Source organism: Diceros bicornis, chromosome 5 (assembly GCF_020826845.1).
Source record: "Diceros bicornis minor isolate mBicDic1 chromosome 5, mDicBic1.mat.cur, whole genome shotgun sequence".
Lineage (NCBI taxonomy): Eukaryota > Metazoa > Chordata > Mammalia > Perissodactyla > Rhinocerotidae > Diceros > Diceros bicornis.
In genome coordinates this window covers 65,559,742-65,579,700 of record NC_080744.1, presented here as the reverse complement: position 1 = coordinate 65,579,700, position 19,959 = coordinate 65,559,742, and the positions used below count along the sequence as shown (strand labels likewise).

The 19,959-nt window shown below is 38.0% G+C and overlaps 2 protein-coding genes across 3 annotated transcripts in view; one reads left to right on the top strand and one right to left on the bottom strand.

Moving 5' to 3' along the window:
* Nucleotides 1-2,537: 2,537 nt before the first annotated feature.
* On the bottom strand, nt 2,538-19,760 carry SENP8 (SUMO peptidase family member, NEDD8 specific). Its single transcript, XM_058542001.1, has 2 exons — nt 19,665-19,760; nt 2,538-3,860 (listed from the first exon to the last, which is right to left on the bottom strand). Exon 2 carries the CDS (start codon nt 3,832-3,834, stop codon nt 3,196-3,198), a length of 639 nt encoding a protein of 212 aa, XP_058397984.1. The 5' UTR covers nt 3,835-3,860; nt 19,665-19,760; the 3' UTR covers nt 2,538-3,195.
* MYO9A (myosin IXA) overlaps nt 19,760-19,959 on the top strand; it is a 278,567-nt gene continuing 278,367 nt past the window's right edge. The window contains exon 1 of one of the 2 annotated variants that reach the window (XM_058541992.1): nt 19,760-19,824. The gene's annotated coding sequence lies outside the window, so the exon portion shown is untranslated. The remainder of the gene's footprint in view (nt 19,825-19,959) is intronic. The other variant, XM_058541989.1, reaches the window with a different exon arrangement.

Below are 19,959 nucleotides of genomic sequence, written 5' to 3'. Positions count from 1 at the left end.
TTTGTACATAATAGTACTTATCAGGCCATTTTTTATGCAGCTGTTTAGCTGCAATATAAAACTAAGTTTTCAGACTTGCTGCTAGTCTGAAAATGGAACTGGGTAGTAGGACAGGAGGAGAGTAGGTTTCTTTTAGTGTCTATTTTATGCTTTACATATGATATTTAATCCCTATAGGACCTGCTTGAACAGACTGCTAGCTTCATTTTACAAATGAGGCTACTTAATCTCACACTTGCCTGGGGCTATAAGTTTATAACTGACAGGGCTTCGATTTGATTAAAACATTCACGTCCTTTCTCACACCACAACATGGAAATTTCTGTAAATATTTTCCCCTTCTCTATTTTAAGTGATAGAAGAAAAAAACTTTCAATATCAGTAAATAGCCAAGTGACTGAGAAATTCTACTTTGCCATTTCAACGGAATATCTATTATTAAAACATATGGTCAATATGGATATAGTAAAAGTTGTAGTATAGTAAAAATAATAAGGTATATATTAGAAATACAATCCACTTGTGATTTTTTAATTATTCTGGTCCAATTAGGACTAGTGGTTAGGAATTTCAACAGCTATTTAGCCATAGGGCAGAAATATTTATGATTTGGATAGTATCAAATAGAAAACATGCTGATACTTACTTTTATTTTTGACCACCATCTACAGCTGGGTTTACATATGGTGACCTTCTAAATTCCATATGAGACACAAGTTGGACAAGTGTGAGTATACTTGTGGATCAATACACCAGGATATTCAAAAGCAGGGTAGTTGATTGTGGTAGTTGCTCCATCCAATTTTGAATAACCTGCTTTCCTTCTGAATATTTTGAAGCTGAACTTTGCACACTGGATCCTTTTGACTCTAAGAGACAGAGGAACACAATACCAGCAAAAGATCTTCTTCCTATTTTGAATCACGTAACATCAATGCTGTATGGTCAAGCTGGTGTATAAGTTATGGGCTGTTAGAGTATCTAGTGAAATATTACAAGTAAACTCTTAAGATCTCCTGTCAGTTACAATGCTAAGACAAATAGCATAATCAAAGTTTTACAGAAGGAGACTAACTCGTGGCACAGTCCAATCATGTTATGTATTCAGAAAAGGAGACCTCAGATTTTATCTCTTTTTTTCTTTAAGACTTTATTAGTTTAGGGCCGGCCCCACGGCTTAGCGGTTAAGTGCGTGCGCTCTGCTGCTGGCAGCCCGGGTTCGGATCCCGGTGCGCACCAAGGCACCGCTTCTCTGGCCACGCTGAGGCCGCGTCCCACACACAGCAACTAGAAGGATGTGCAGCTGTGACATACAACTATCTACTGGGGCTTTGGCGGGAAAATAAATAAATAAATAAAATCTTTAAAAAAAAAAAACGACTTTATTAGTTTAGTTAAAAAAATAATTTATTTCTGGGACAAATCTTAGGGAGTTAGGAAAGATTGCTCTCATATGTATTAACTCTTAAGATGGAGACACTCTGACATTTAAACAGACATACTTTGCATTATCAGAAAGACAACTTTTCCCAGAGAGGATTTGACTCTGAATCTAGACTAGATGCCTCACCTAAGTCAACAGTCATTGAAATAATATTGCTTTCTTATTGTTATCTACTCTCTTGCCCTCAGCAACCTATGTCACTCTTCTTGCTGTCTCTACCTCCCTATTTCACTTCCATAGCTGACTGCCAGTTCCCAATCATTTTTTTCTGCCACTGTCTTCCATTAGGTCTCCCCTTTTTATTCAAAACCTACTGACTTGAAATGTAAACTTTTTGTAGCTTTCTCTTTGACTTTTAGTTTCAACTTCTGTTCACTAGGGCCTGCTATGTAACCTGTACTTATTTACACTTACTGTGTTTTTCCCTCCCTGACTAAACGGAACTCAGTTACTGTCTCTGTGGTCACTGAGCGGTGAGGTCATTCTGGGCCATGAAGCCTGGGGACGGGGTTAGGCTGGGGAGGTAGCTGAACTAAGTTTCATGGCTGAAGGTAATCTTTGGTTTTCAAGTCTCATGTGCATTACAATCTAATTCTCATTAGGAATAGAATTAACGTATATACCCAATATATCATCTGATTGTTAATTATCTGAAACAACTCTGAAAAAAACACATCAGAGATTTAGGAGGGATAGCATGTTTTACTCTTGGTTCCACATTTAAAAAATTACATAGTCTGCATTTTGAATTAAGTGAAAGGGTTAAGAAAGGTCACTTTTTCTCCTTTATATCGCAAAAACAAACCAACTTTCAGTCTGTAAGTTTCAGATGGAATAACAGTCCTGAAATCACCACGACATAACTGAAAACAATTCTGAAAGATTAAGGATAGAGAGGAGAGACAAAATGATGACTACCAGAAAGCAGAAATATTTCTCTGAAATAGGTAACCTTGGGAAGTTATCAGCTATGAGTTTTAAAACCACAGAACTTTGGATATAAGGAGTGTGCCATGCTAACAGATAAGGTGAAGGAAAGCTGTTATCAATCCAGAGCAGCAAGTCGACCCCATTCACTGAGCAAACTAAGAGGTCTACTACAGCCATTTATTTTAATGAAATGACTCAAGGTTCCCCCTTTCTTAAAGCATTCAGGAATCAGATGGGGGAAGATAGGATAACATCATCTTTATCAAATGTTTGCAAAGGTTTATACAGACAGCCAGGAAAGCCTTTGTAAGGTGAATGGAAGAAATATCAAAGAACTGAGTAACTGATTTTCATATTTATATCTTGAATTAGGTTAGGTCTTGATCTGCTTCTAGCCAGTTGATCTCTTTAAATATGTGGGCTGTGCAATAAGTTTTTGGTTCTTCTATAGTTTTCTTCTTGCATTCCTCTAGATTTCACATATTCTTAATTTGTTTTACAGATTACTGCCTTTCCTTGGGAATAAGCCAATGCAGATAAGGGAGACCAAAAGGGAATTAACAAATGTTAAGATAGCTTGGTTTTAAAGTTTTGGTGCATAACTTCAAGAAATTTTCACAGAACATATTGCTTTCAAGTTAGGGTTAAAGTGAAACTTTCCATCAGGATAATGCAGAGGATGACATTCTTTCAGGAAAAAGTAAGAATCCTAAGCTTCCCTCTACCAGGCATCTTCCCTTAGGCACTGAGATTGCAGTCATCCAATAAATGATGATGAGCAGAAAGAGGAGACTTCAAAAGTCACAAATATACTTCAACAGCTAATTTTTAGCAAGTCTGGAAATGAGATCTTTCCATTCTCCCCTCTTCTTTGTGATGTATGTAGGAGTGAGTAGCTGCAATAGTGATTCTGGCTGTTGCCTAAAGAAGTTGTGACACAAGGCCTCAGTGTTACAAATCACATACATCCCACAGTCATAGCTGTTTTGTTGAGCAGGGGCTTTCTCTTCCACAAAGGCCAGTTTGTCTCCTTTTCTGCCTAAGAAAGCTTCCAGTTTCTCTGCTACCTGCTTTGCATGGACTGAGTTGCTTCTGCTATGGGAATCATAATGAAAAAAGCTATTTTTATCTTGGAGATAAACCAACAAACTCCAATGGCTTCCCCCAGCTGCCTGGTTGGAATTATCATTGATGGCTAAAAATATAACTCTCTTGTGGGGTAGGCCCAGGGGATCAAGGAACATGGCGATCTCTGCTGGGTTGCTAGTGCACTTGATGAACTGGGTGACTTCGGGGCTGATGAAGCAGACGTGCTCAGAGCAGTCATGAAACTGACTGTTGGCAAAGTACTCAAAGGCAAACCCAATAATATGGTCATTGAGCCAGCTTGGAGGATCCAATAGTGAGACATCTGATTGCCGCAGTAGACTGTCCATGTAACTCAAGACTACAGGGTCCATCTTGTAATGGCCAGAAATTCCAGAAGCTGAAGGAGAGGCAGAAGACAATATTTACTGTTGAATATGATACGTGGCTGTAAAATGGGGATCATAAATAGTAGTTACTCTTACAAGGTTTTCGTGAGGTTAAGTACAATTATAAAGAACAACAATGCATGGCTAAGGGCAAACATTCAAGAAACTCTAGCTAATATGTGCTTTATGTTAACAGTTAGTTAGAATGACAACTTTGCAAATTTTCCATGCTGAAACAGTAAGCATGGACTTTTAATCTCCTCTTACATACAGAGATTGGTTAAAATTGTAACTAATGTTTTATCCAACTCCATAGCATTAACCATATATTTGGCTCTTTAATGAATATGCATAACAATGGAAAATTATTTTTACATTAAAGATGAATTTTCAAAGAGTCTAAAGAAAAATGTTACTAACTACCAAGGGAAATAGTTTCCATTTCAACATTAATTTTCAAGAGATAAGATAAAATATTGCTTCCTCATTCCATAATGGAAAGTGACAGTGATTAAAGTTGTAGTTAAAAGGAACTGTAAGTTCAAGAACAGAAAATCATGAGAGTAATACAAATCAAATTCATTCCTGATTCTGCCTAGCTAAGAGGATGAGTGATATAACGTCTTGCCCACTTACCATCTTTAACCTCAAGGGGTAAGATAAAGACTATGTAATGTTCATAATGTAGTCGGCATAGGAATCAGGAGACCTGGGTCTAGCTCTAGTTCTACCACTGATTTGATGTTATCACCTTGAGCAAGTCATTTAAACCATTTTGTCCTTGTTTTTGTCATCTGTAAAAAGGGCATATACCTGCTTTACATGGCTCAGAGTGTTGTAAAAAGGCCAAATAATTTTACTCGGAGGTATTAAAAGAGTATAAAATGTTGTATAAATAATATTTGTTATTAATTGGATGATATTAGTAAGATGATCAGACAATCTAGATAGACCTCCAAACCAAAGCAAATGAGGTTTGGAAACAAATATCCATTCATACTATCTTGTCCAAAGAAAAGCGTGAGTAACAGAGTAGAAGGAAGACAAGTGGTATAGGAAGATGAATATGCTCATGATCACCTGAGGGAAGGTGCGAACAAAGACAAAAAGTCTGATAAGGGTGGTAAAGTAATATAGTATTTGAGCCTAACAGAGTGAGTTCACTGTTATGCACAGACTTGGCAGCATAACAGTATTTTGAAAAATCACAAAGCAATCAACTGTCACATGCAGACTGAGAGTACAAAGCAAAGCACATTATAAGAAATAATAACACTGGGCTGGAATTATGACATCAATTTAATCAATTCTGGCCATCAGACCAGTTATTTTACCACTTGGTTATGCTATTAAAACAATAAAATTTTGTGGTACAACCATTTTCATATAATCAAAACCCTGCAAAAACCTATACAGAAAAATAAATATATTGCTAAAGTACATGAGGTAGCTATGAAACACCAAAGGTGGTTTTATGCGCATACAGTATATCATAACATGAACTATTTCAGAAACAATATAAGGCTGTTTATGAGTATGTATATCTATCTAAGATGGCATGAATTAAGATTTTCTTAAGAAGAAAAAAACAACTTGAGCAGAGACATAAACTGGAGCCAGGAACAAAATTAACGAGGCACAGAGCACACTTGTTATGGGTGGGCCACAAATTTGGCTCTAAGCCTCTTGGCAACTAACCAGAGCGCACTAAGTTAAACATTCACAATGCCCATAAGGTAAAAACAGCAATTGCTCAGGAAAGGCAAAAGCATTCTTTGTATTAAAGTCAATTTTCTCTCAAGAAATTTTCATAGAAGACACGGTGTATCATAATGAACAATGTCCCACAATATCCTTATAATAGATGAAATAGTTTCAGAGGATTGTTTCTTATAATGATTCTTGGTATCTAGCCTGATGGCAAATGAACAAACAGCAATCAAGTAAAAGCAGTTTTGTGGAGGCGAGGTGCTCAGCTTGCTGCTTATCTGCCTTGATTTAAGAGTATATGAATATGAAAAGGGAATGACAGCACGTGCCTGAATCTCTCCCCCATGGCTTCAGTGAATACTACCAAGTGGTGAGTGCCAGATTGTATTGCCTGGCAAATACGTGGAGACCTGCTCTCTACGCCTCCAGCTGAAATCAGACCCACATCTTAAGAGCCAACCCAACTAGGGATAGGAGCCTACAAGGAGGAGTGCCTGCATAGACAGGCATCTCACCTTGGAGGGAGTGTCCACACACAGGGCCAAGACTTTCTTCAGAAAATACTTTTTGTGTTTTGTCTGTTTGATTTTGAAAACATTGAGCCTACAAACAATGGGTCAATCAAGGACTTAATTCTATTCCATATAGCATGATTGCAATACTTTAAGCCCAACAATTCTAAAGCAAACGGAACCAAACTAGTTTTGGCCAAACCACTCTTGGCCAAGAAAAAGAACTCTAAACTTGACATCTGAACACTTCAGTTTTAGACACACTCATTGGCTTTGTGATCATAAATAAACTACTTAATTTCTTCAAGCCTCAGTTTCCTCTTCTGTAAAGTGAGAAAGTGAGAATATTAACACACAACCTTTATCATAGGGTATTTGTCAATATAAAATGAAGAAACATAGGTAACTAATATTTTAAAAAATATAACATAAAGTGGCATTTCCAGATATCTACTGTGTTATCAGGAAATTCACATCCCAATGACTGATAACTGTAATGTATTTCATTTTACGTTTATTGAGTTTCCTATGTGCTAGGGGCTGGAAAATCAGAATGGGAATGAAATAGTCATAGTTCTTACCCTCACCGAGTTTAAGCCTATTATAGTATAATGAACACATAATGAATACTACACCTCTTTTAGTCAAAAAACACCTGAGTATCTAATATTAGGTGTTGTGGGAGATACAAAGATGTATAAGGTGGCTTACACTCAATGAGAGAAGAAACCCATGAGGCACAAATAAAATGTATGGAAATTCAGAAGAGGGAATAATCATTCCTGGCTAAGAGGGTGACAGGGAAGGAGAGCTCAGATCAGGAAGACTTCAAGGAGAAAGGGGCATAAAAGTGGGCTCTTGAAAGGCAGGTAAAGTTTGAAGCGTGGAGAAGGGCATTAAGAAGGCAGAGAGGCAAGGAAAGTGCCTTAAAGTGTGTGGTCCAGTCTGAGTGGAATGAAGTGGGAGAAGGGGTGTAGGTGAAGGCTAGAGGAAGATTATTAGAAGCTAAGTGGTGACAGAGTGAATTCCAGGTGAAAGAGTTTGGAACTTACACAAGGTAATGAGGAGCCATTGATAGCTAGGTCAATGCTTTAGGAAGACTAATGATTCAGCCATAGCATACAGGATTAATTGGTAGGGAGAGAAACTGAGGCAGAGATTAGATTTCATTGAAAGTAAAGGTAGGAGGACATGATCCAAACCAGGGGAAATGGTAGTAGGAATAGAGAGGCAAGAAGGAAAAGATATTGTAGACAGAATCAGTAAATGACCAGAAGGTGAATAAGAGAGAAGAAAGAATTAAGAAATGGTCTGGGGGTTTTAGTTGGGGTGACTGCGAGGGTGATGATTCCATTATTAATGGGGTGGGGCAAAAAGAGACAAAAGGGACCTACCAAGAGCCATGTAGAACCATCCTAGGGATATTTCCTTTCTATATAGTGAGCACTGTGCTTGGCATATCTGAGGTACAATAAACGTTTGCCAGATGAATGAAGCATTTTAAAAATGGAGTCGGAAAATACAGATTAGAGAAAAAAGAGATATAAGGCCTCTTAAGATTTTTGTATTGTCTATAACATTCCCATTTTTGCTTTGGTTTTGTGTTTTGTCTGTTTTCCTCTTTTGATTAGTAGTATTCTCAATTCCTTCAGAATTAAGACCTATGTACTTGGTTTTGGTGGATGGTAAAAAATATCGGGGAGTAAACTGGGAGATAATGATCTCCTCATAGTTCTATCTGTAAAATCCTACAAAATATATTATAGTTCTATGTTTTGGGGCCAGGAGGCTTTGGGTCCAGACTCTGACTTTGCCACTTGCTATCTACGTGACCCTGGACAAGTTATTCATCCTCTTTCCAGGCCTTGTTTTCCTCATCTGTAAAATGAGATAACAATAAAACCTGCACCACAGGGGCCGGCCCCGTGGCTTAGCGGTTAAGTGCGCGCGTTCCGCTACTGGCGGCCCAGGTTCGGATCCTGGGTGCGCACCGAGGCACCGTTTCTCTGGCCATGCTGAGGCCGCGTCCCACATACAGCAACTAGAAGGATGTGCAACTATGACATACGACTATCTACTGGGGCTTTGGGGAAAAAAAAGGAGGAAGATCGGCAATAGATGTTAGCTCAGAGCCAGTCTTCCCCAGCAAAAAGAGGAGGATTAGCATGCATGTTAGCTCAGGGCTGATCTTCCTCACAAAAAAAAACACAAAAAACAAACCTGCCCCCCAGGGTCGTGACACGAATTAAAAACATAATGAAGACACTCAGCACATTGTCTGGTAGATAGCAGCCTCTCAAAAAAAGTTAGTTTCCTTCCCTGTTCCCTATACTTGGGATGGTAACAATGGACCTTAAAGATTTCTTGAAAATAAAGCATTTATTTGTCTCTCTATATAAAGCCACAAAGTCATCAAGGATAGATCTAGCCAGAGCATGACTCTGGGCATTTGGGCTTTACCGTTGGCAGAAGGGGAGCAAATGCCAATCCCAGAGAATACTGTTCTCTCAACCCTAGAGGGAAGCAATGATGTTAACGTGTCATCAGTATACACAAACCCTGCGATTACAGGGTTTAGTTTATTATATCTTCCAACTTCTGTAGGTAAATATCGAATTCATAGTATAGAACACTTCCTAAACAAAGGTTTAATTTTAACAAGAGACTATTTTTTCATATTAATCTTAAAATCCTTAAAATGCACACTACTTGAATATTTCTGTTTGCTATAAAAAACAGGGCAGTTAAATAAAAAGTAATAAAAAATAACTTAAGGAGAAAATTTACAATTCAACAGGAGCCATTCTGATTACCTGCTGATGTAAGAAAGGGAAGAAGCTGCTAGTTCAGTAGGAAAAAACACTACGTTGGGAGTCAGAAGACCTGGGATTCAGTTCAGATCTGCAATTAACCAGTCGTTTGACTCTGGAGAAGTCATTAAACCTCTAAGTCTCAGCTTCATCATCTTTAAACTGGGGTTGGGACCAGACAAATAGTGGTTCTAGCCAGGGGGGCACATCAGAATCATCTATAGGGATTTTAAAGAGCATACAGGATCCATCTCTAGGGAGAGGGTCTGGGCACCTGTATTTTTGACACTTCCAAGTGATTCTATGATTTCTAAGTCTCCTCTAGCTCTAGGGTTCTACAATTCTAAGTCTAAGCTCTCAACTTTGCCAATTTTAAAATCTCGTCATCCTCTTTAAAAAAATCCTAGTTTTCTAGTCCAAGGGTCAATAAACTACAGCCCGCAGGCCAAAACTGGCCCACTGCCTGTTTTTGTAAATAAAGTTTTATTAGAACAAAGTCATGCTCATTTGTATACATATTGCCTATAGCTGCTTTTGAGATACAAGACCTGAGTAGCCTGCAAAGCCTAAAATATTTACCATTTGGCCTCTTGGAGAAAAACTGCCAATCCCTGTTCTAGACCACAATTATGTAACCTATTGTCAATTTATAGTTTGAATTAATTTTAAGAGTTTTTGAAGGTCTAAGAAGTACTGGGGCTATTTATTAAACTATCTTCAAGGCAGTTTCCAAGTAGATTAACTAACCTTTAACAAGAGGTGTTACTGATGTTTCAATATGGATTTTTTTTTTTGGGTGAGGAAGATTGGCCCTGAGCTGACATCTGTTGCCAATCCTCCTCTTTCTGCTTGAGGAGGACTGGCCCTGAGCTAACATCTATGGCAATCTTCCTCTATTTTGTATGTGGGTCACTGCCACAGCATGGCTTGATGAGTGGTGTAGGTCCACGCCCGGGATCTGAACCCAAGGATCCCGGGCCACTGAAGTGGAGCGTGCCAAACTTAACCACTATGCCACTGCACTAGCCCCTCAATCTGGATTTTTGATGAGGAAATCCTTAAAAATACTAATTCTGGTGGATATAAATAAGAATGGTTTATTTTATAGATGCATAAATAAATATTTTATAAGATTAAAAATATACATGAGGATCTTAATGACCAAGCATTTCATAAGGTATGCAGCAATCCTCATAACTTCAGGGAAAATATGCCTGTGGCTGTTGAATGAAATAGTGATCCAGATAAGCCTGTTTTATGGTAAAGCCCAAGAGAAAACATACTATCTCAGAATCGTGACCTTTACTCATTTTTTCCCTAATTGTTCAGTAAGGGTTCCTTAAAAAAACAAAAAACAAAAAAAGGAACAGCCTCATTTGGGTTGTTTTTAAAAATGTTAAAAGTGCAAAGTACAGCTGTTCTACTAATTTTAAGTGAGGATTACAAAAGTTAGCAGTTTCTAAATGCAATTCCTCTCCTAACTCCCTTTGGTTTTTGTTTCAAACTGTTATCAAACTGCAAATGCTCACAAACGTGGTCTGTGCTTCTCTAACTGGAGATACATGGCTATGTGCCAGCAAGTATCAACAACCAAACAAATGGACACCAAAAATCAAACACAGGCTAATCACAGTGCATCTTTCTAGAGCTTCAATTTCACTAGCTTTGGGGGAAAAGAGCTAAGCAATTTAATCTTAAAATATTTTTAATATTTTAAATACTTAAAATATTTTAATTAGTAACAAAATATCTTAATTATTAACATAAACATGGACATATTGTAGCATAAAATGCAAAATCAGCATGGACTTTTAAAATAAGAGATCCTCAGAGAACTTTTGCACCTGTGGCAGGCCATTTTCTCTGCTTCATTCACTCTATTCTGCCGGTTTGGACACTTCAGTGCAACAATCTAATTACTGTCCATAGTTAATATGCCTATAACATAAACCCCTAATTCTTAGGAACCAGATTCCCTAATAATTAATAAAGGCATGAGCACAAGCTTATGCTTTAGTAGCTTAAATGTGTAAAAGAGCAAGACATCTATTAAAGCAAGTTTATTCATTTGGTTACAATATATTTATTAATGTTTTCTGTGCGCCAATTTTACCTGTAATAATTAGACCAGAAATTGAACCTAGTACTGTATAATGAAATATAGACATCTTCCCCAAGTTTTCTATTTTCTTCATATCTCAAATCCAGTCAATAATAAGTCTTGTTGATTATAAAGCCAAAATGTTCTGAATCTGTCCAGTACTTTCCATCTTCACTACTATCACCTTAGTCAAATCCATCACCATTTCTTATCTTCACGTAGCCTCACTGGTCTCCTTACTTCCACCATTGACCCCTCCAGTAAATTCTCCCTATAGCTGTCAGAGTAACTGTTTAAAAATTTAAGTCAGGGCCGGGCCCGTGGCTTAGCGGTTAAGTGCACGCGCTCTGCTGCTGGCGGCCCGGGTTCAGATCCTGGGCGCGCACAGACACACCACTTCTCCGGCCATGCTGAGGCTGCGTCCCACATACAGCAACTAGAAGGATGTGCAGCTATGACATACAACTATCTACTGGGGCTTTGGGAGAAAAAATAAATAAATAAATAAAAATTATTAAAAAAAAAAATTTAAGTCAGGTTATGTCTGCCCCCTGTTTAAATTCCTCTAGTAGCACACTATCACACTCAGAAAGAAATGCAAACTCCCTATCCTAGCTAACAAAATCCTGCTACCTCTCCAACCTCACCTCCTATTACTCTTCCCCTTGCCCACTGAGCTCCAGCCACACCAACCTTCTTTCTATTCCTCAAACATGCCATGCCTTTTCCCTCCTGAGAGCTGATGTACTAGCTGTGCCTGGACTTTCTAGTGGTTGGCTACTTCTGTTGGGTAGATTTCAGTTTAAATGCCACTTATTCACAGAGATCTCCTGTGACCAGCCAAAGTAAGAGGCCACAAGTCACTCTCATCACTCTAATTTCAATTCCAAGCATAGCATTCATGGCTATCTGATAGTCTTCCTTTTTATTTATTTGTTTCTTGGTTAATTTTCTCTCTCTCTCTCCCCCTACTCTCCTCAAACACAAGACTGTAAGCTCCATGAGAATAAGAGAACAAGGGACCTTGTCTAACTAAACTTGTTTACTATTACAGCCCCTGGACCTAAAACAGAGCTTGTCAGGCAGATACTCAATAAATAATTGTAGTATAAATGAATGAATAATGGAGTATAGATCCCACCATGATATAAGTTCTGCAGAGAAATATTTTACATTTCCAGAGTCTTAGAAGTGTAAGGACTTTTACGATCCTTTCTAGTTTAACTTCCTACTCCGTTAAACAATTCATTTCTGCTCTCAGGGAAAAAGGTGCAGGAGCTTGACTCACAACTGGCTGTGTGGTACTGGAACAGAAATAGATAAATCAATGGAACAGCACAAAAACAAATGCTTGCATTTTTAGAAATTTTAAATATGATGATGTAGACATTCCAAATCAATGGGAGAAACTATGAATTATTCCACGTTTTCAGTGAACACTATGTCCTTTTTTTTGGTGAGGAAGATTAGCCCTGAGCAAGCATCTGTTGCTAATCCTCCTCTTTTTGCTGAGGAACATTGGCCCTGAGCTAATATCTGTGCCCAGCTTGCTCTATTTTATATGTGGGATGCCTGCCACAGCCTGGCTTGATGAGCTGTGCATAGGTCTGCGCCTGGGATTTGAACCTGCGAACCCCGGACCGCTGAAGCAGAGTGTGCGAACTTAACCACTACGCCACCAGGCCGGCACCGAACACTATGTCCTATAGCAGCGCTGTTCAATAGGACTTTCTGTGATGATGGAAATGTTCTTTATCTGCAAAGTCCAATATGGCAGCTACTAGCCATATGTGCACTCATTGAGCACTTGAAATGTGGCTAGTGTGACTGAGGAACTAAATATTTGATTTTAATCAATTTAAACAAATTTAAATAGCCACATGTGAGTAGTGGCTACTATTTTGGACAGCACAGTTCCACAGGATTTCATAGATATTTCTGGAAAGAAAAAAATAAGATTACATAGTTAAACAAGTTAGGGTAATGCTGCATCCTAAAACTCCTTATTGAGGATTCATAATACACACAAGCATATTAGAGACTAGAAGAAGTTCTGCAACAAAGAAATTTAACTTTTCTTGGTCTGAATATTTCTCAAACTCATTTGACCATGAAACACTTTTTGTTTTTGGTTACTTTGGTAGAATGTTAACACCTTATCATCTGTGTAGTGAAGTTTGGGATATGCTCGCTGGGTTATTTAATAAATGGCACTGGGGGGCCAGCCCCAGGGCTGCTTTGGTGGCCCAGGTTTAGTTCCCAAGCATGGACCTACACCACTCAGTGGCCATGCTGTGGTGGTGACCCACATACAAAATAGAGGAAGACTGGTAACAGATGTTAGCTCAGGGCGAATCTTCCTCAGCAAAATAAATAAATAAATAAACAAATGAATGAATGGCATTAGGAAAATTTGTTAATCATTTGATTAAAAAATGAAGTTAGGTCCCTACCTCATACCTTATATCAAATTATATTTCAGATGAAGTAAAATTTAAATGTTAAAAAGTGAAACAAAAATATTAGAAGAAAATAAAGCTTAATACACTTATACAACTGGCCAATAAACACAAGAAAAGATACTCAACACCTTATTAGTAGTCAAAGAAGTACAAGTTAAAGCAAGATTTCATTTTTCATCCATCAAATTAGTAAAGATGAGGAAAACTGGTAATAACCAGCATTGCTGAGAGACTATGGGAAAAAGGGTATTCTCCTTGTTGACAGGAGTGTAAACAAATGCAAGCTTTTTGAAGGGTAATTTGCCATCATATTTTAAGAAATGTCTATATGTAGGTATTACACTTTCAAAAATTTATTTTAAGAGAAACATTAAAGATGTGTGCAAAAATTTAACAAGGACGTTCACCACAGCAATATTTATAATAGAAAAATTGGAAACAATCTGAAAGTTCAAAAGAGGACTGGTAAATTTAAATAACAGGATTTCTATACAATGAAGTATTTCTCAGCTATTAAAAAATAAAGTTGTAGATATAAATTTATTGACATAGAAAGATGTTCATGATATGCTATGAAAAGGAAGGTTACATAGAAATTTGTAGCAGAAAAATATACACAAAAATAATCAAGAATGATAACCAATAGTTTTAAGAATAGGAGTATTAATACTTTTTAACTTTTTTCCTTCTACTTTTTGATATTGTCTGCTTTATTTTCTTTCCCTTTCTTTTCATAATGAGCACATAACCAGTAAATACAGCTATTTCCATTCAGGGAAAAAAAAAAGATGTACCACTTCCCACTCTTACCATGACCTAAAATATATCTGTTTCTTCAACTCACTGGTCTCACTTCTGTCCTCTGGAAAAAAGAGTGTAGGTCTAATCTCTCTTCTATAAACCTTCAAACATAAAGATTTAAAAATAATCTGATGTTTACTAAAATTATATTATGCCCAATTTCTAAAGTATGATTCCATTTGCAATTTCCCAAAAAGAATCACATCCAAGACCAAATGTGCTTTTCATGGCAGCATAAGCAGAAAAATTTTCAGGAAGGAAGTTCAAGCCTTTTTTTTCTTGGTTTCAATTTCCCCTAATTAAACGTTTCCTTTTAACGTTAGCCTAAACCATCCAGAGATTTATATAAAGTGGCATGTAAAAATTACCATTGAGATTTATATATCCTTCTTGAGGGCAGAGATTAGATTTTACTCATTCCTGTTATCTTCGGACAAACTTGAGAAGTTTTAATAAACGAATGCTTTTCCTGAACAAAATACAGAAGTGAAATATATTTTGAAAAACTCCTAAAAACACAAAATTGTTATAAAGATAGGTATTTCTCAATTTTATAAATGTATTTATAAATATGAACAATATTCTTCTAACATCAATATTTTACAAATAGAGGAATTCAGCTCTCAAAGTAGAAAAACCACTTGGTATGATGATGATGATGCCTGGTAACTCTACTGCCATTAATTCCATTTGGTCCTGCTTTGGGCCAGGGAGATAAACTGGGTGACCCTTTAAGATTTGTTCCAGCACCAAGACTTTCCATTTACTGCTCTGTTACTAGGCATTGCTATCCATGGCTAAGGTGTCATTGACCATGAAAAGAACTTTATTTTCAGTCTACTATTTCTATCTCAAGCGTTAGATCTATAATTGTGTCACAATTATTTTTCCTTATTATAAACCTGGTGTAAACACCAGCCTTTTCTTAAACTGACTTTGTTTTGCTTAAATTTTCTGAGAAATGACTTTACACAACTGCAAAATTTAAAATGACTGGGGTTGTAAAGACAGTGTGTGAGGAGGCCATTAGATTTAATGAGAGGTCTAAGATAGTATTTTATAAAGGAGTGGACAGACTTTTATTTTAGTATATAGCTGATATACTTAGCTGATAAGGTATGGTCAAGCTAAAGTAATAATCTGCCTGATTTCATAAATAATCACTGTGTTCAGCACATAGTAGCAATATGTAAACATAGTGTTTGAAAGAGTCCGAAAAAGCCATCTTTTAATCTTATTTGTCCTGGAGATTTCAAAGCTTGGTAAGTTATTTTTTTCATAGATAGTTAAGAGGTAAATTGTTATTAGAAACTCTTAATTAATGGGATTCATAAATGTGCTTGGCACATACTAGGGGCTCAATAAATATTCAATGAATGAAAGAAATAATGAACTTACGTTTTACTGTACTGTGCTGACAGGAAAACAGAGTCTGATGGGACACATGATATATAGAATTTTCTGTCTTAGCAATTTGTCTTTAAATGTTAATTAACACAAACACTTGTGAGTTATCTGACCAAGTCTGAATGATATTACATATTACTAAGTAGGGCTAACCATTTCCAGCAACTATTTATTTTAATGTAAAGTGACAAGTTGCTGCTGTGAGAAAATTAAGAGCCAACTAAGGCCAGAAATCCTCAAGCTATTGTTTTGAAGGAATTTAACTTATCACACTACTCTGAGAGAGCATTTATTTATTTGTTGGCTATCAGGGAAGGCAGACTTAAGGTTTTTAAACCTGTAATATAGATGTTCAAAAATAATAACTGTAATTGGGACAATTTTTTCCAGTATCAGGACTGTGTTCTAGTGCTTCCATAACAGATGAATGTGCGAAGGGGTAGCCATTTAATTAGAAGCCCGAGAAAGGAACTTTCAGAGATTTTCTGCAAGTAATAAAAATTCTTAAAAAAACCTCATAAATTTCAAGTATTCTCTGCTTTAAGATGCACCCATTCCTCTCTTTCCCCAAAAAGGGGACAGATAGACGAATCTCAAACTCTACATAAACTTGATTTTCAGTCTGTACTGAACCTTATCACTACACAAATAGTCTCCAATAGTTAGATGGACAAAGTCAATACAAGGTGTGGTCAAGCTAAAGTTATACTCATGCTGAAGAAGGTAGTCTCTCAGAGAATCTGGTTCAGAAAGTTAAGTAACTTCACATTTACTCATTTTGATTAGTAATATTTGGACCTTCAAAAAATTTTTTTGAATAATATGTTTAAAAAAGCACACAATTTGGAGGCTAGCCAGGATTCGGGCAGTAAGTTTTATATAGTCTAATACTGATCAGTTTCCAAAGAGATGGGCCTTGAGGACTTCCTTTTCGTTTGCTAACGCATTTTACTTATCCAAGAGGTTTAAGGAATTGGCAAAGAGAGAGGTGTTTTGACCTTAAGGAGTCAGCAATGTAGGACTTACATGTCTAGATGGAATTTAACCAAGGAAGGCCTTAGCAACCTCTGGGAACCTATATATGTGGTAAAGCCACTGCTTATCAGAAGTACTAACATTATCATTTATAATACAAAAGAATGGGCTAGCCTCTTGACCACGTAAAATGCTAATTGACCTCCACATTAGTGTGCACATCTCTCTTGAAAGGTATGTAATTTATTCCAATCTATGTTTCTTTAGACTGGTCAGTCACATTGGGGAAATAAAGTAACTCAGCAGATTCTGGAGAGATCACTTTATATAAAATTTAGTTAAAAAATTTATTTATTTATTTATTTATTGGTCTAGTCTCTGTTCCTATCTTCTCTTTTGACAATCTAACCTACACATTACTGCTAGATTAATTTTTCAAACAGAACTCTAATTACATTATTCTACTCCAAAAATTTTCACATCTCTCAATTGTCTACCAAATTAAGTACAAATTACAGCCTAGCATTCAATGATTTCCACAAAAATAGCCCCAACTTATCTTTCCCAATTTATTTCCTAGTACTGCCTCTACAAATACAGCCACAAGCTCAGTCCTCCTGCAGGCCCAAATTATTAGGCAACAGTGGATTCGTACTGGTTGCTGCCCCTAAGGTACAGGAGGAGCAGAAGAAAACAGCCAGTTCCCCACTCCCACTCCAACAGAGAGGTCGGGAAGTGAACACTGCTCTAGTAAATACAGATTGATCTGTCACGCTCTTGCTTAAAACCATTACAGTGAGCTTTTTATAAATCTAGGATTGATGGGCCAAGATGTGGCTAGAATTTAAGGGTTCTACAAACTTGAATTGGGAAAAAAGTTGGATCTTTATTATCAATATCTCCAGCTAAAATTTAGCATTTTCTTCAATAGGTGTAGGCAATAATCCACAGTAGCATTAGCAGTCCCTATGTCTTTGTCATCAACAGAAATATGATATTTTCACATCACTTTAAAGTTGTTACAAGTATCTGAAAATATAATTTATACTCATCACTACTTTGAAATTACATAATTAGACCTGCTGCCAGACGTTATTTAATGCATAAAGAAGCACATAACTATGCCATACACTTGTTTTAGTATTTTCAAAACTTTTAATGAAATTGATTTATGTTTCTATGTATTTTATTTTATACATTTAAAAACGTTATTCTGAGATAGGGTCCACAGGCCAGGCTGACAAAGAGGTTCATGGTGTAAAGAGGTTATTTTTATCTTTGGTACTTATACCTATTAATTGCTTATGGTATATAATATAAATGCTTTAGCATGGAATTCAAGGCTCCTCATAATTTGTTCACACCCACTTTATCATCTTTATCTCTGCCCCACCCCTACTCTCCATACTAAACTCCAGTCATACCAGACAACAGTACCTCTCTTATCTGGAGGCAGGCAGACAGGTTTTTGGATTAACCCTAGTTAACAGAGAATAACCACGGACTGGCTAGGGCTTTGCCTTATAAAGACCTTCTTCGCCTGCCAAGTGAATTCTTCTTTTAAAGCTTTGTTTTCCCTAATACTATGAGATCCTAACAGGGCTATATCTTAAATATCCTTATATCTCATTCCTAACTTAAATGATTGATGAAATGAATAATAGAAGACAGATTCTAAACTGGTAAGGCACTGTGTGTAGGGGAGTGAAGTCAGCCTTTGAATCTCATAAATTGGCTTAGCTCTGATCTTTTTGGGGATAGAAATGGGGATGCCCTTGAGCTCTAAGGCTGGATCCCCAGGTGACAAATCCTGGATGGAAGTGAAAGGGAGAGGAAAGAGAGTCGTAAGCGAGGTGGGCCTGATTAAGACTGAGGGATGGAACTGTGCTGAAGGAAAAGGCAGGAGTGACTCTTTCTCCCATTTCCCACAGCAGTTATTCAAAACTTTTATCACTCTGCTCAAGCTTCTCATTCTATCCCTAACTCTTTCATCAAATGACTCCCATCTTAATGTTACAGAGCCAACTCCAGCAACTTCCTGCCTTTCTCTACTTTCCATCCTTTCCTTTTCTCTAGTTTAGTGGTTCTCAACCCTCAGCACTAGAGCCATCTCAGGAACTTTAAAATATTACTGATGCCAGAGTTTGTTTTATTGGTCTTGGGTAGACCAACAGCATTGGTTTTTTTTTAAAAAAAGCTTCCCAGGTGATTCTAATGTGCATACAAAATTGAGTTCCACTAGTGCTCTTGATCCTATAAATTAGCCACTCTCAACCATGAATTGTCCACTTTTCATTTCCATGGTACACTTTTATGCCCAAGTCTCCCATCTTTCAAGAAAACATTCTTGCGGCCCACATTCTCGCCTCTCATCGCTCTGAGCCTTCACAGCAATGCTTCTTTAAAGGTTAGTCTACACCAGTATGGTTTCCACCAGCTATATTCTATTCCTCTTTTTTACCATTCCAGCCAATACCGTCATATGCTTCTGTAGCCGTCATTCTCTTTGCTTCTATCTCATCTAACACTTCTTCGACCAGCTACTGCTCACGAGCCTTTTAACATAAGTTAAGAACGACCCAAACGTCACCTTGGAAGGGGTTTCCTCCCGTCCTTCTACACAACCAGGGGCCTCTCTCCTATGCTCAGAGAGTATCCTGTGCTTTCTTTCTGTTATGATTTTACTACACCACCACTGCGGATTCTCTCATTGTCTTCCACGTAACACAGCACTTCAGAAAGCTGAGACTATTTCATTCGCTTCTGACTTTATGGAGTCTAATGCACGGAAACCACTCAATGAAAAGTCTGCGGAATGAATGGAAAGGAAGACTAGGAAACGGAGGTCCGGGGCGGGCCAATGCAGGAGGAAGGGGCGTGTGCGTGGAGAGGGGCGGGGGCTAAGAGGGGCGGCGCTGAGAACCCTGCGGCAGAATTGGGGAGGGGGCACGAATACGCTACAGCTGCGTGGACAGCAAAGCAGTCCCCTGCTGGGACACACTGACTGACAAACCGAAGTGGGGAGGCGGCTTCTTACCTGCCTGGGGCCTCACCACCCCATTCAGCCTTCTGGCACCTCGCTGTTGGCCGGAAAGCCAGAGCTACGGTCGCAAACCCAGAATTTTCTACCTCAACCTTGCGACAGTCCTCTCTCGTAGAGGGAAAATCTAAGGCCGAGTTCCCAACTCTGCCGTAAGGTGAGGAAGAAAAGGTTGGGCGGGGCCTCCTGGGCGGGATGAGATAAGGCGTGTCCGCGCAAGCGCAAGCTGTACTCGCTGGCGGCGTCACGCGCAGGGGCGGGGCCGAGCCGGAGGGCCGGCTCGGGCGGGCGG

What these genes read in the sequence shown, in the direction of transcription:
- SENP8 (XM_058542001.1), bottom strand. Translation starts at nt 3,834, where the DNA reads ATGGACCCTGTAGTCTTGAGTTACATGGACAGTCTACTGCGGCAATCA.